General features: G+C 37.0%; 1 protein-coding gene across 1 annotated transcript in view; it reads left to right on the top strand.

The window, feature by feature from the left end:
- LOC109676318 (neutral amino acid uniporter 4-like) overlaps positions 1 to 13,573 on the top strand; it is a 77,360-nt gene that overhangs the window by 42,116 nt on the left and 21,671 nt on the right. Inside the window, exons 8-9 of the mRNA XM_074056306.1 lie at positions 8,517 to 8,590; positions 10,167 to 10,329. Coding sequence (XP_073912407.1) covers positions 8,517 to 8,528 — 12 coding nt within the window. The 3' untranslated portion in view covers positions 8,529 to 8,590; positions 10,167 to 10,329. The remainder of the gene's footprint in view (positions 1 to 8,516; positions 8,591 to 10,166; positions 10,330 to 13,573) is intronic.

Genomic DNA, 13,573 nt, shown 5'->3' on the forward strand with positions numbered 1-13,573 from the left:
GCATCCAGGGAGCTGAAAATATGTAGATTATGTAGCATAGATATGCACAGAGTTATAAACACTCCAGGTTCAGGCAGACTCTAGTTCTCTATGCCTGTTGAGCTGATTCCCGGAGCACAAGCACACTTAGAGAGACCTTGGCTTCAAGGCCCAGAATACAAACTAACTTACTATCCCAATGACTCTAACACTGAAACATGGGCAGACAGATGCAAACAGAGCTTGGGTCTGGAATGCAATCACTCATGGGGCAGCCATGACTCGGGGATGAGGGCACATTGGGGTTTGGGCGAGATGATGGTTCTGATTCTAAGGTAAATCAACAGCAGCTATTTCTTGAACTGGGGGAGGTGTGAAATTTTGTTTTCCTCTCTGGGATTCCCAAGTGGGAATGATTGTCCCCCATCATGATTCCTACCGAGTGGCTGATTCCAATAGTGCCTGCCATCTTTCTTTGTTCCTAGCTATTTCCTGGGGTCTCAGTGTGCTGATCTATAAGTAATCCTCTCTGTGTGCATTTTCTCTGTAGTTGCTTCACTGTGTTCTTGCAGTTTATTTAATATGTTCTTGACTCCTTTCAGGACTGTTTTGATTTGTGGATAGTTATCTATATGTTTCTGTGTATGCAGGGACAAAGATGGTTATTTCATTCTCTGTCATCTTTGTCTAAGATTACTTATTCTGTGACATACGGTTTATAAAAGAGTAAATAGAAAGGGTTTAAATCAATATCTGTCCATTTTAAGAGTGATGTAACTATTAACTTTTATTATTTGTGTATTCTTTTATCCATGAAATGGTTTGCTAATTTCTTTCACTAAGGTGTTTAGAAAGTCAGACATAGGATTAAGCTCTGCTAACTCAATAGTGAACAAGATAATAGGGTCCCTAAACTCTCAGGGAATGAGAAGATGACTGATACGTAAAATTTACCCAGTATTTTGTAAATACTGCAAGTAAAGCATAACCTGGGGACCTAGAGAACGAGCTCCTGGGAAACACTAATCCTCATGTTTAAGGGTACCAATAAGAATAAAACAATTATCTTTGCTTTAAGATTCCCATACATATCTAATAGGGGACAAGAGTTTATTCTTCAAATTGACTGCTCTCCTAAACTGTAGTCTGGGCAGTGAGACAGAATTATTTATGTTCTCTTTATTTTTCAAATGGTATGTGAGTTCAGCCATCCCCTCTATCTGTTTGGCTTTGACAAATACTGACCTCTTCATTACTACTTTCCCACTGTAAAATGGAAGCGATAACAGCTACCTGGCAAAGGTATTGAAAGGTTGACAGATATCACATGTAAATCATCTAAAGCTCCCTTCATATTTGCAGCTCCCTCTCATTTGAAGTAAGCACCAAGAGTCATCTAATCTGGAGTCTCACACAGGGTCATTTCTCAGGCAGCTGCTACATGGATGGTAACAGAGGAAGACGTTCTCAGGTCTAGTTCTGTATTTTGGAAGGCTCTCTCTCTTTTGGTGCCTCTGACATTTTTCACATGATTCACACTGAGACCTCTAGGTTAAGAAAGACACCATATTATGCTATAGAGCACAGATAAACTTCTCTTCTAGAGAAGTTCTCTTCTAGAGATGTATACAATAAGGAGAGCAGTCTGTTCTTCCACCATTAATATCACTTCATGGGCTAATAAAACTTTTATTTAACATATCCCTTGGTGTAGGCTATTATTTAAATACAGATCACTACAACTGTTCAAATCTGTTAAGCATACTAAGATATGAGGATTTCTGTCTTATGTTTCTGTGGATTAATGCCTTTGCAAGGACTCTTATCTCTATAATAAAAGGAAAGGGAAAGCCTGACTGGCTTATTTCAGCATTTAACAAGATATTTAAAAAGATTTTAGAAAATTTGCAATTAAGTACAAATGAACACCTTTTAAAAATAAATTGTAGGACCAATTGAATAAAAAGCGAAAAGACAACACACAAAGTAGAAGAAAATATCTGCAAGCCACATATCTGATAAAGGTCTAGTATCAGTAATACGAAAAATCTTACAAGCCAAACTAAAATGGCAAATAACACACTTAATAGTCGAACAAAGGAATTGAATAAGCATTTCTCCACAGAAGATACTGAAATGGTTGATACACTGGGTGAGGTCACTCATGGGTATAATCCCAGATCCTAGGAAGGTGGGCAAAAATATGATATGCCACCTGAAAAAATAACTAAAGTAAATAAGGGCTCGAGGCATGGCTCAAGTAGCAGAGCACCTGCTTAATAAGCATGAGGCCTTGAATTTGAACAACAGGGCTAAATTAAAAAGAAAGTAAAGATCAATAGCAAATGAAAAGATGCTCAATACTGTAAGCCTTCTAGGAAATACAAATCAAAACTAGAATGAGCAACCAATTCACATCTGGCAGGATGACTTGAAAAGAATGAATTGACAAAGAAATTCAAATGGCCAAAAAACACATGAAAGAATGCTCACCATCTCTAGCAATAAAGGAAATGCAAATTAAAACCGCACTAAGATTCCACCTCACCCCTGTTAGAATAGCCATCATTAGCAACACCACTAACAACAGGTGTTGGCGAGGAGGCAGGGAAAAAGGAACCCTCTTACACTGTTGGTGGGAATGTACACTAGTACAACCACTCTGGAAAAAAATTTGGAGGCTACTTAAAAAGCTAAACATTGATATACCATATGATCCAGCAGTACCACTCTTGGGGATATACCCAAAAGAATGTGACACAGGTTACTCCAGAGGCACCTGCACACCCATGTTTATTGCAGCACTATTCACAATAGCCAAGTTATGGAAACAGCCAAAGTGCCCCACTACTGACAAATGGATAAAGAAAATGTGGTATTTATACACAATGGAATTTTATGCAGCCATGAAAAAGAATGAAATGTTATCGTTAGCAGGTAAATGGATGGAATTGGAGAAACTCATTCTGAGTGAGGTTAGCCTGGCCCAAAAGACCAAAAATTGTATGTTCTCCCTCATATGCGGACATTAGATCAAGGGCAAACACAACAAGGGGATTGGACTTTGATCACATGATAAAGCAAGAGCACACAAGGAAGGTATGAGGATAGGTAAGACACCCAAAAAACTAGATAGCATTTGTTGCCCTCAATGCAGAGAAACTAAAGCAGATACTTTAAAGGAACTGAGGCCAATAGGAGAAGGGGACCAGGAACTAGAGAAAAGGTTAGATCAAGAAGAATTAACCTAGAAGGTAACATACATGGACAGGAAATTAATGTGAGTCAACTCCTTGTATAGCTATCCTTATCTCAACTAGCAAAAACCCTTGTTCCTTCCTATTATTGCTTCTACTCTCTCTTCAGCAAAATTAGAGATAAGGGCAGAATAGTTTCTGCCTGGTAGTGAGGGGGTAGGGGGGAGAGGGAGGGGGTGGAGAGGTAAGGGAGGGTGCGGGGGGAAGGTGGGAGAAGTGACCCAAACATTGTATGCATATATGAATAAAATAAAAATTAAAAAAAAGAAAAGAATGAGTTGGTGAAGATGTGACAAAATTGTGACCCTCAGATACTAATGTGGGATGTGAAATGGCACAACTACCAGAGAAAACAGTTTTAGCTCCTTAAAGTTAAATTATATCATCCAAAAATTCCACCCAAGAGAAATGAAAATATATATTCACTAAAAATCTTGTATATGGATATTCATAGGAGCATTATTCATAATAGCCAAAATTGAAAGCAATCTAAATTCCCATGAAATGATGAATAAACAAAATATGGTATAATCATGCAATGGAATATTTTTCAGCCATAAGAAGAATGAAAAACATATATGCTACAATGTGGATGAGCATCAAAAACATTATACTAAGAAGTTAGACACAAATGGTCATATATTGTATAACTGTTTGCATGAAGTCTCCAGGATAGACAAATCAGTGGAGATGCAAAGTAGATTAGTGGTTGCCAGGGGCTGGAGGAGAGTACAGAGTCTCATTAGGGGATGATAAAAGTATTCTGGAATAGATAGTAGTGACAATTGCACAACCTTGTGAATAAATACTAAAAAGCATTCAATTGTGCATTTGAAATGGTGATTTCATTACATGTGAATTATATCTCAATTTTTAAACTACAAGACATTGCTAAGGAATTCTTTGGCTAATAATGTGTATTATAAATCTCTGAGATATCAATACAGAATTTCATGATTTCCATCTTATTTGGAACACTTTTTCATAAAGTAACCATGTAAGAATTGCTACAGGAAATATTTCTCTGTTGAATCCATCCCTAATAATATTCATACCCAAGCATCCAGTACTTGGAGTAGATGGTTTGCCTTAAATGATTCATCACTGTTGATTCTAGATCACTGTTTCTTCTTCATTTTCTTTTGGCCCTGTTGACAGTATTTTGCTTCTTTATACATTAAGCTTTTGTTGCCCTGACTTTAATTGCTCCCAATGCAAGAAACAAAAAGTTAAAAACCTCTTTTAAAGATAAGGTAGGATTAGGATTCACTTTGGGATTAAAGTGAGCAAAAAGTAAGATGATTGTAACAGGACATACGGACTTTACAAAGAGCATTTTTTATTCTGCTAAGGCTATCATGCACAAAGCATGACTTTTTGACTGTGTTAAGTCATTCCAACAAGATTGGTGTTCAGGTTAGATTTATTACTCTGGAGAGAATTGTTACAGTGTCATGAAGATATTTATGACAATGGATCTCATGGATATACAATAACACACACTGGTATCTCTACCATACTAATCAGACTCTTAGGAAAAACCCTGGCTGCTTTATGTCATAATTATAGAAAAAAGCAATTACTGACCCATACTTTCTTTATCTTAGTTATAAAATAAGTATGTGTGTCAAGGCTAGGAAAATGACATAACCACACACCAGAAAGTTTGTCTTAATATCTATGATAAATTTTCAGAATATAAAAAATACTGAATTATAAAAATGAATGGAGAGAAGGGGAAAAAGGAGCAGAGTGGGAGAAAAGAGGGATAGAAGGTTGAAAGGAGGAGGAAGCAGTTGCACAAGAACAAAAACAGCAATATGTCTTCAACATCTCTCTTTCATCATCTGACTCTATCATGAGCATTCACTTAATTATATGAACAACTCATATGTTTGTGGGCAAGTAGAATTTCTAATTCTGTTTTGCATTATTGATTATTTTGTTTTCTATTTGCTAATAGCTCTAGCTAGCTATTAGCTAGTGTAAATTCTAAACATGTCGAATACCAGGAAAGAACCCCACTGGTGATGTGGAAAGCAAGGCCCCATATCATGTGAACCACATGTATTCCTTTAGATAGAGTACAAAAAAAAACCTGTGAAGATTAACATTAAATCTTTTTCCATGCTCACAAACTTGTGGGCAAAAATTGGAATAAAATGTGCTGCTACTAAATAAGAAATGTCTATCTTCTGGCTATGTGTGAGTGAATGACCAAGAAAATATATTTTCTAGTAAAAAGGGACTTAGAGCCAAAAGTGTATGTCACATCCTAAGCATGCCTTCCATTTTCCCCATCTTATAAGTTACTCTCAGATAGAAACCTGGTTGCTTCAAGTGGAGCTATCACCCTTACAGTTGATATTCCTTAAGGAATACCTGAAGCTGGCCTCATCGTGATTGTCTAGAAAAAAAAGGGATTTTTCCTCTTCTGATTTCCTCTCACAATGATGGTCTAAATGCCCTTCTGACACTAATCTAATGTAGTACACACTTTACTGTGTTATTTTGAATGATCTTATCATTTAGTGTTCAACCTTTTATATCTGTATATCCTGCTCCCCAAATGGCACTACGATTTCTTTGAAAACAGAGCTCATATTCTGTGTCTTGCTATGTTTGCATAGCATCAAATGTAGTATAGTAAATGCACAGAAAACTAAACATTTCCCTTTGATTTAGAGAGACTTATTCCCACAGAATAAGTAGTAAAATATCAAAAAAATGTTGAATGACCTTATTATTTATTCATCAGATTCCATGCAGTACTCACTAGGTACCGGCACCAATGTGTTAATATGCTTGAAAAATAAACTGACGTAATCTTTGTAGCAACCACCTTAGATAAATTCTAGTGCTGTAGCATCCATTTATTAATTGGCATTATTGCCAATTAATAAGCAGTAGCAGATCCAGAATTCAGACCCGGGTGCTCTGGCTATAGAATTTCTACTTGCATCAGTCCCTGTATTCTGCTTCTTCAGATGGCTGTGCCTTGCTGACTACTGTATTTTCTCTTTACCTCATAGAAGTCTTGGTTAGGGCTTATCCTATACTGTTAATCCATGGAATTTTTGGTGAAGTCTTTTGGAGAAGTTTGTTTCTCATTCAAAATGGAACACATTGGAAAGAACATTCCAAGTAACCTTACCCTCTGTTTTGTCAAATCCTCGCTAACAGTTACCATTACTGTTTCAATACTCCTAAACTTTTACAGCACAACTTAATCACAATGCTGCCTACCATGTTCCTTTTTAATTGCTGTTTAGTCTTGAGGATAAACATGCCAATTCTACTTTATTTTCCTCTCTTCTATCCTAGTTATAAATACAGTGTTGATACCTTTTGATGGAAAATAGGACACTAAGAACTTCTATCTTGGCATCAGTTTTAGGCTGGATAAGAACAGACCTGCATCAGGCTCTTTCTTTCTCTACATTGCAGCTGTGATGAGAAATAATAATTACACCCTCAGCCTGCCACCAGAATCTACTCAGCAGCTCCAGCCAAGCTGTCCTGAGCAGGAGTTTACCCTGAGGATCTGCATCTATTAAAAGAAGCCTTTTAACATCTCTTCCACACTAATAAACAAAGATCTGTTTAAAGACAGAGGGACAGCCCTATGTGAAATCGCCATCTCATTCTCCTTAGTCTATCCCCAGTCACAGGATGCCTTTCTCTGTTTCCAGTTGTCAGAGCATCTGTATAATGTGAGTAGATTAGACATGAGCCAGGGTAAAAAAGGGCTAAAGATGGGAGAGTCATTGTGGAGAAAACCTTTTAGCATGAACCCCCTGTTGAGGGAAGGAGAGAGAAACAATCAAAGGGTTCACAAAAAGCCAAGTCTTCTCTAAGAGGACATGTAAAGGACAAAGATTTCTATATTGAAATATCTGAGCAATTCTCAATCTGGTGTGGAGAGCAGAAGACTAGCACAATGCCTTTATTTATGCAGGCCAACCTATTATGCTTAACAGCATTAGATATACATTTAGGGCCAACAAGTTATATTGGCTATTAACCCTAAAGACTATGTGGAAGAAACAGAATTCACATGAAGCTCTTGCCCAGACAAGACATGTTTTTGGTACTTTTTAAAGGCTAGTTATCTCTAATAATTACCGGTGTCGATGGTTTTCAAAAATCTGATGTTGTCTAAAATTGCTAATGGCAATTGACCCCCTTAACTTGAAATCTCTGCCCTCTATGTAATGTGCACAGGGCGTAAGGTTAAGGATCAACATGGAAACACATCCTATTCATTCTACAAACACTTACTGACCACATATCATGGCTGGTAAGGGAATGAGTCATAGACGGTTCTTTGGAAACTTCTCTCATTATCTAGTAGACAGAACAAGGAGCATGAACAGCTAGTCATAATACAATGTCAAAAGTGGTATGTCATAGACTAGGTTCCCAGGGTGAAGTAGAGGATGAATGTGCACCTCAATCTTAGAAGACAGGGTGAATTTAGTATTAGTGGGTATATTCCTACCATAGAATTCCTGCCTAGAAATTGTGCTATTAATATTTTATCATATTTAATATACAGCCCTTATTATCACATTTGCCATTGTGATTCTGTCATTAACACTGTTGTTCACAATTCAGGTGGAACAATTGCCAACAAAACCTCAGTTATTCAAAGATTAAAAATGGGCCAACCTCATTACACAATATTTTTATGTTGTGAGAACAACCATCTCTCCCACCTATTTTTTCCTCTCTGGTTATTCTCACCTTATTTCTTTGTTTACTTCTATAGCTTCTCTCTCTCTTTCTCTCTTTCTCTCTCTCTCTCTCTCTCTCTCTCTCTCTCTCACACACACACACACACACACACACACACACACACAACACTGCAGTGATTATACCTGCAACATGTCCTTTAAATAATTGGTGAACATAAAAAAGATAAATTGAGAAAGAGAGGGTCAACAGGGCTGTCACAATTTTAGAGAAAATACTTTTGGAGATAGAAAATAATAGCTGTATTTGTATTCCATCCCAAAAGTTTTGGCTGTTGTGTTTATTTAAAACAAAAAAAAAGTCCAAGCTATAATTTCCATTATTGTCCCTGGCAAAATGAAGAGGCCAAGCAGAGACAGAAACCAAGGAAAATAGGGTAGGTACAGGAAATAAATAAGAAGTTTAGTTTATAATCCAAAAAGCCAATTGCCAGGCACTGTTCTAAGTCTTTTATGTGCATTGAGACATTTAATCCTCACAAGTGCCTTATATGGTATACACTATTATATCATCTTTATTTTACAGATGATAAAATAGAAGCATGGAAAGATCCAGCATTACACCCAAGGTTGGGCAGCAAAGAGAAGATCTGAAGCCAGGTAGGCTGGCTCTGGAGTCTGAGCAGAAAAGAGCTACACCACATTCTAGGTGCTACACGTTGTCGAGGATCACTAATAGGACTCCACACACAGCATGTCATAGGGGAACTGAAACCTTCATCAATGAAGGGAGCCTAGATCAAAGCCAGAGAAAGGGCTTGTGTTCTGTCATTGGGGAATTCCAGATAATTCTACCAAAAACCTTTGTCCTCACCCAGGGCCGGTTTTGATACTTGAATTTATTTTGTTTTGCTATTGGCAAATGTTACTATTAGCTTTACTCTTAGAAGGTTCCAGCTAGGCTTTGACAGCACTACATTGTAAAATCAACTATATAACAGGGGAAGGAGAGGACCTGCCAAGAAACAGTGAAATTCCAAAGGAAAGGAACTTGCTGGAATTAAGGATTTAATACCAGAGATGTTTAATCACCTATTTTTTCCTAAATACATGAGATGCTTCATAAAATCAGCTTAGAATTAAGAAAACCAAAGGAATACTTTTGAATATCACCCCATCTCATAATTTTCATAAAATAAAGAGGCATTTTTTTACTGTCTCCCTCAAATCTTGGCAAAATTATTTCTCAAGAGAATTCTTTCTATTTTTGGAAATCTAGAATAATTAGAAAGCTTGTCTCTATATTGAATAAACTTAAAACAACATTTAGAACTGTAGAAAGTAATTGTAAGAGCTCAACAAATGTAACCTTTAATATCATTATAACTAATTATGGGCAGTTTTGATTAGATGGCCCCATATAGACATACTTCATGTGTTCAGAAAAATTTTAGAGGGTGTGTGTGTGTTGAATGTTGACACACCCTAATATTAATGAGCTTTTATTCTTAAGGAAAACTGAGCAACACACAGAAGAAATTGGTCATTGCTGGGTGACAGATGCTACAATCAAGTTCCTTCTAATTAACCAATATCAAAATCCACTCATTCATAAACTGTCACTATTATCAGCAGGACAAATATGTGTCTCAAGCATAATGTTGAAAATATGCCAGTCAGTAATGCTCTTCTAATACAGTCTTAGCTTGACCGACCAAGCAATTCAGAGCAGATGGAACCCAAATTATACCCATCAGGACCAGTGGGATCTCAGACCAGGAATCAGAGCTGCACAATGCGTAACATCTCAAAGGTTTATTGAGGAGAAAAGAAGACATTTTGTAAAGGAATTTGACATCCTTCACAAGAAGAAGCTACAAGGGGACAAAGAAGAATGATTGGCATTGACTGAAGTCCAAATGCAGCGCTATTGTCTGATGATACAACAGAAATAACCCTGGAGTCTGAATTATTTATCACTAGTCCTTCTGTGCTCTGGCAGCCCCAACTAGCTTTGCGAGGCAATGATACTTATTGTATTAGTTGTACTGAATCAGGCAAACAAACTGCTATTCTTAAAACTAGTCTGGAAAATACTAATTTCAGTTTGAAGAAAGAATTTTTAAATTGCTGTCAGGCATGTGTTTGAAGTAGAAAAGAAAACATTGTTTTCTAGAAAGCATTATTTCATTGTCATTGCAATGAGCAATTCTGATTTTTTTTCCCTTCTGCCTAGGGGCTACCTTTTGTCACAATATACTTTACATCCCACCACTGATGAATGGATTAAGAAAATGTGGTATCTATACACAATGGAATTTTGTGCAGCCATGAAGAAGAACGAAATGTTATCATTCTCTGGTAAATGGATGGAATTGGAGAACATCATTCTGAGTGAGGTTAGCCTGGCCCAAAAGACCAAAAATCATATGTTCTCCCTCATATGTGGACATTAGATCAAGCGCAAACACAACAATGGGATTGGACTATGAGCACATGATAAAAGCGAGAGCACACAAGGGAGGGGTGAGGATAGGTAAGACACCTAAAAAACTAGCTAGCATTTATTGCCCTTAACTCAGAGAAACTAAAGCAGATACCTTAAAAGCAACTGAGGCCAATAGGAAAAGGGGAACAGGTACTAGAGAAAAGGTTAGATCAAAAAGAATTAACCTAGAAGGTAACACCCACGCACAGAAATCAATGTGAGTCAATGCCCTGTATAGCTATCCTTATCTCAACCAGCAAAAACCCTTGTCCCTTCCTGTTATTGTTTATACTCTCTCTACAACAAAATTAGAAATAAGGGCAAAATAGTTTCTGCTGGGTATTGGAGGGGGAGAGAGAGGGGGCGGAGTGGGTGGTAAGGGAGGGGGTGTGGGCAGGGGGGAGAAATGAACCAAGCCTTGTATGCACATATGAATAATAAAAAAGAAAAAAAACAATATACTTTACATATTAAATAGGGGAAATAAAATTAGTAACTGTACAAAAGAATATGTTTTTTATACAAAGGGGCATTCATGCTCAGAGTTTACATGCATTTAAATAGATATTTAACCTTTACATTAAGGCTTTTTCTAGTGAAAAAAAAATCATCTTGTGCCTTATTCTTTTCCCTTGCTTTCCAAATCAAAGGTGTCTATATAGACATGCAGAAGTACAGATTCATTTTTAAGTAGTGGCATTTTGGAAAGTCTACATCACTGTAATAAAGCTGAAATGTTGCTGGCAAAATCTGCCTAAGTATTGACCTTGTGTGCCAGAAATGCCACAATTCGGTTTTCACTATTTGGGGTCTTTGACTAATTATTTTTCAATTTGAGCATGCCCTGTTATTAATATACCAACAAATGTCATTTATTGGGTTAGACAGCAAGCTATACATGATGTCTTGCAAAGTTAGTATTACCAAATTCCACTTAGGAGTCAAGGACAAGAAAACTAAGAGAAGTTAAATAAGCAGCTTATGCTGCCTCTGGACAGGAAGTAAACCATGAGGCTGGAATTCCCACACATATTGGTTGTTTCCATAGCCAATGATTTTGCACCACATCATTGTCTAAAAGAGCCTCTCAATCATGTGTCTTCTGTGTTGAGAAGAACATTCTCTACCCTCACCATTTAATGTTAGTCACATAACACAGAAGGCTACTGGGCACTTGAAATGTGGCTGGTACTACTGAGAAGGCAAAGTTTTACTTCAATTTAATTTTAGTTAACTTAAATGTAAAACAGCCACAAGTGCATAGTTACTATTGTACTAGACAGCACTACCTGAAACAAAGAGGAATGTAAAAGTCAGAAAATACCTTAATATACTGAGCAAGGATGACCCTTGGACCAAATGATCTTTGATTCCATGTTGCACTTTTTTTTTTTCCAGTGAAATTCATTCATTCTTGGCTGTAGGCCTCATGACAAGTTTCTTTCAACTTAGAGGGATAAGCATCTAGGAGGCACCCTACTCCTGCCATTGCCTCTGTTTAAGTCTGCAAGCAGATCTGGCTTAGTCTGCTCATCTCCTATTTGCACCCAGGCTCACAGTCCCCATCCACCACCATTCTTTTCTCCTGTGTGTTAGAATACTATATATATATATATATATAAAGATTGACTGCCTGCACCACTAGTTTTCAAAATGGCAAGGGGAAAACACTTCAGAACTCCCTAAAAAAATGATCACTTCTTCTTCAAAAGATTCTTAAATATTGTCTACTAACACCAGCTGAACATGAGCTTTTAGACCTTGGAACTTCATGATAAGAGTAATAATTATTTCTCAGTATCTACTTGTGAAAAATCCATCTTATTTAACTATCACCCAAGTCCTACGAGGTAGGATTAAATACAATATACTCTCCATTTTCCACACGACGAAGTTGTCTGATTAACCTCAGGATCCTACACTCTTCCTACCTTTCCACTCTGTGATTAGCTCCCAAATTTGCAGCTGCTTCTACCTTCTGCTACATGTTCAGTTTGGTTATGGGACATGTATCCAGCATGTAAAGAGAAGCAAGAAGGCAAACATCAACATAAGAGAAGTGCTTATAGAACTCAGTCTTATCTAGATCAGTGTTGGTAGAAGAAGGAAAATGTGTAAAAGTTAAAACCCAATGGAATTTATTATTGGATAAAAATGAAATCCGATTACTGCTAAAGATAAACTGCTGAGCTTACATTAATGACAATAAGATTAATAGAAAGATGAGATTTGATTAACTACTTAGGATCATCTATCAAGAGTTCATGTGTTAAACTCAATTCTGTTAGGTAAGGAAGAAAACAACATATATCCTAGCAGTACATTTGTGGATCACTTGAGATTAAATCCAATAGTCTAGGAAAATGCTTTCTCAAAAGACCTGCAATAATGAGGAAGAAAGCAAACAAATTTTCTTCAGCCTACCACTTAGTTCTCAAATTTATCTATCTGAAGCTGAACCAGGAACAAACTTACATTTGCATTTGAATTGACTATAAGGCTGTGTCTCAGCCTTTAGCATTTCTTTTTTCGTAAGAAAGAAAAATATGGAAGCAATTTGTCTCTGGGTTTTAAGCACCAGAGGACCTACAGATCCTTTTCCTCACTTAATGTTTTACGTACAGAATGTTATTTAATGTCAAGTGGGGTGTGTGTGTGTGTGAATATACATTTTTCATTCTGAGTCTCATCCTCATGCTCCCTAAAAACCAAAGATAATAAGCACATTTAAAAAATTGAGAGTCAGATAGTAAAAGATCCTAGGTCAATTTTCCCATATAACTTTCTTTGCATGGGTATGAAATTATGCTACCTGTTTCTTGATCTCATAGAGTACATTTCAAAGTGTATGGTTTTTTCCTTTGATCCTAATTTCCTGAATGTGATAAGAAGCCATTTCCAAGCACTATTGCCATGTTTTCTCTCAGTGCTTGTGACAATGATTTCCCTACATACCAACTAATCTTATTTTTCTCAAAAGTCTATATTCAACCACATGGCTGTGTCTGGTTATTGCTCTGCACCCTTCTTCACATGTAAAGTCGTCTTGTCTGGGAGCCCAGGGTTTGTCTAGGGAGCTATTGCGAATGAAGATAAATTGACATTTTGCCTAGGGAGCCTTGGTCAGAAATGCAATTTTCAAGAAGATGGTGACT

Source organism: Castor canadensis, chromosome 15, assembly GCF_047511655.1.
Source record: "Castor canadensis chromosome 15, mCasCan1.hap1v2, whole genome shotgun sequence".
NCBI classification, from domain to species: Eukaryota; Metazoa; Chordata; class Mammalia; order Rodentia; family Castoridae; genus Castor; species Castor canadensis.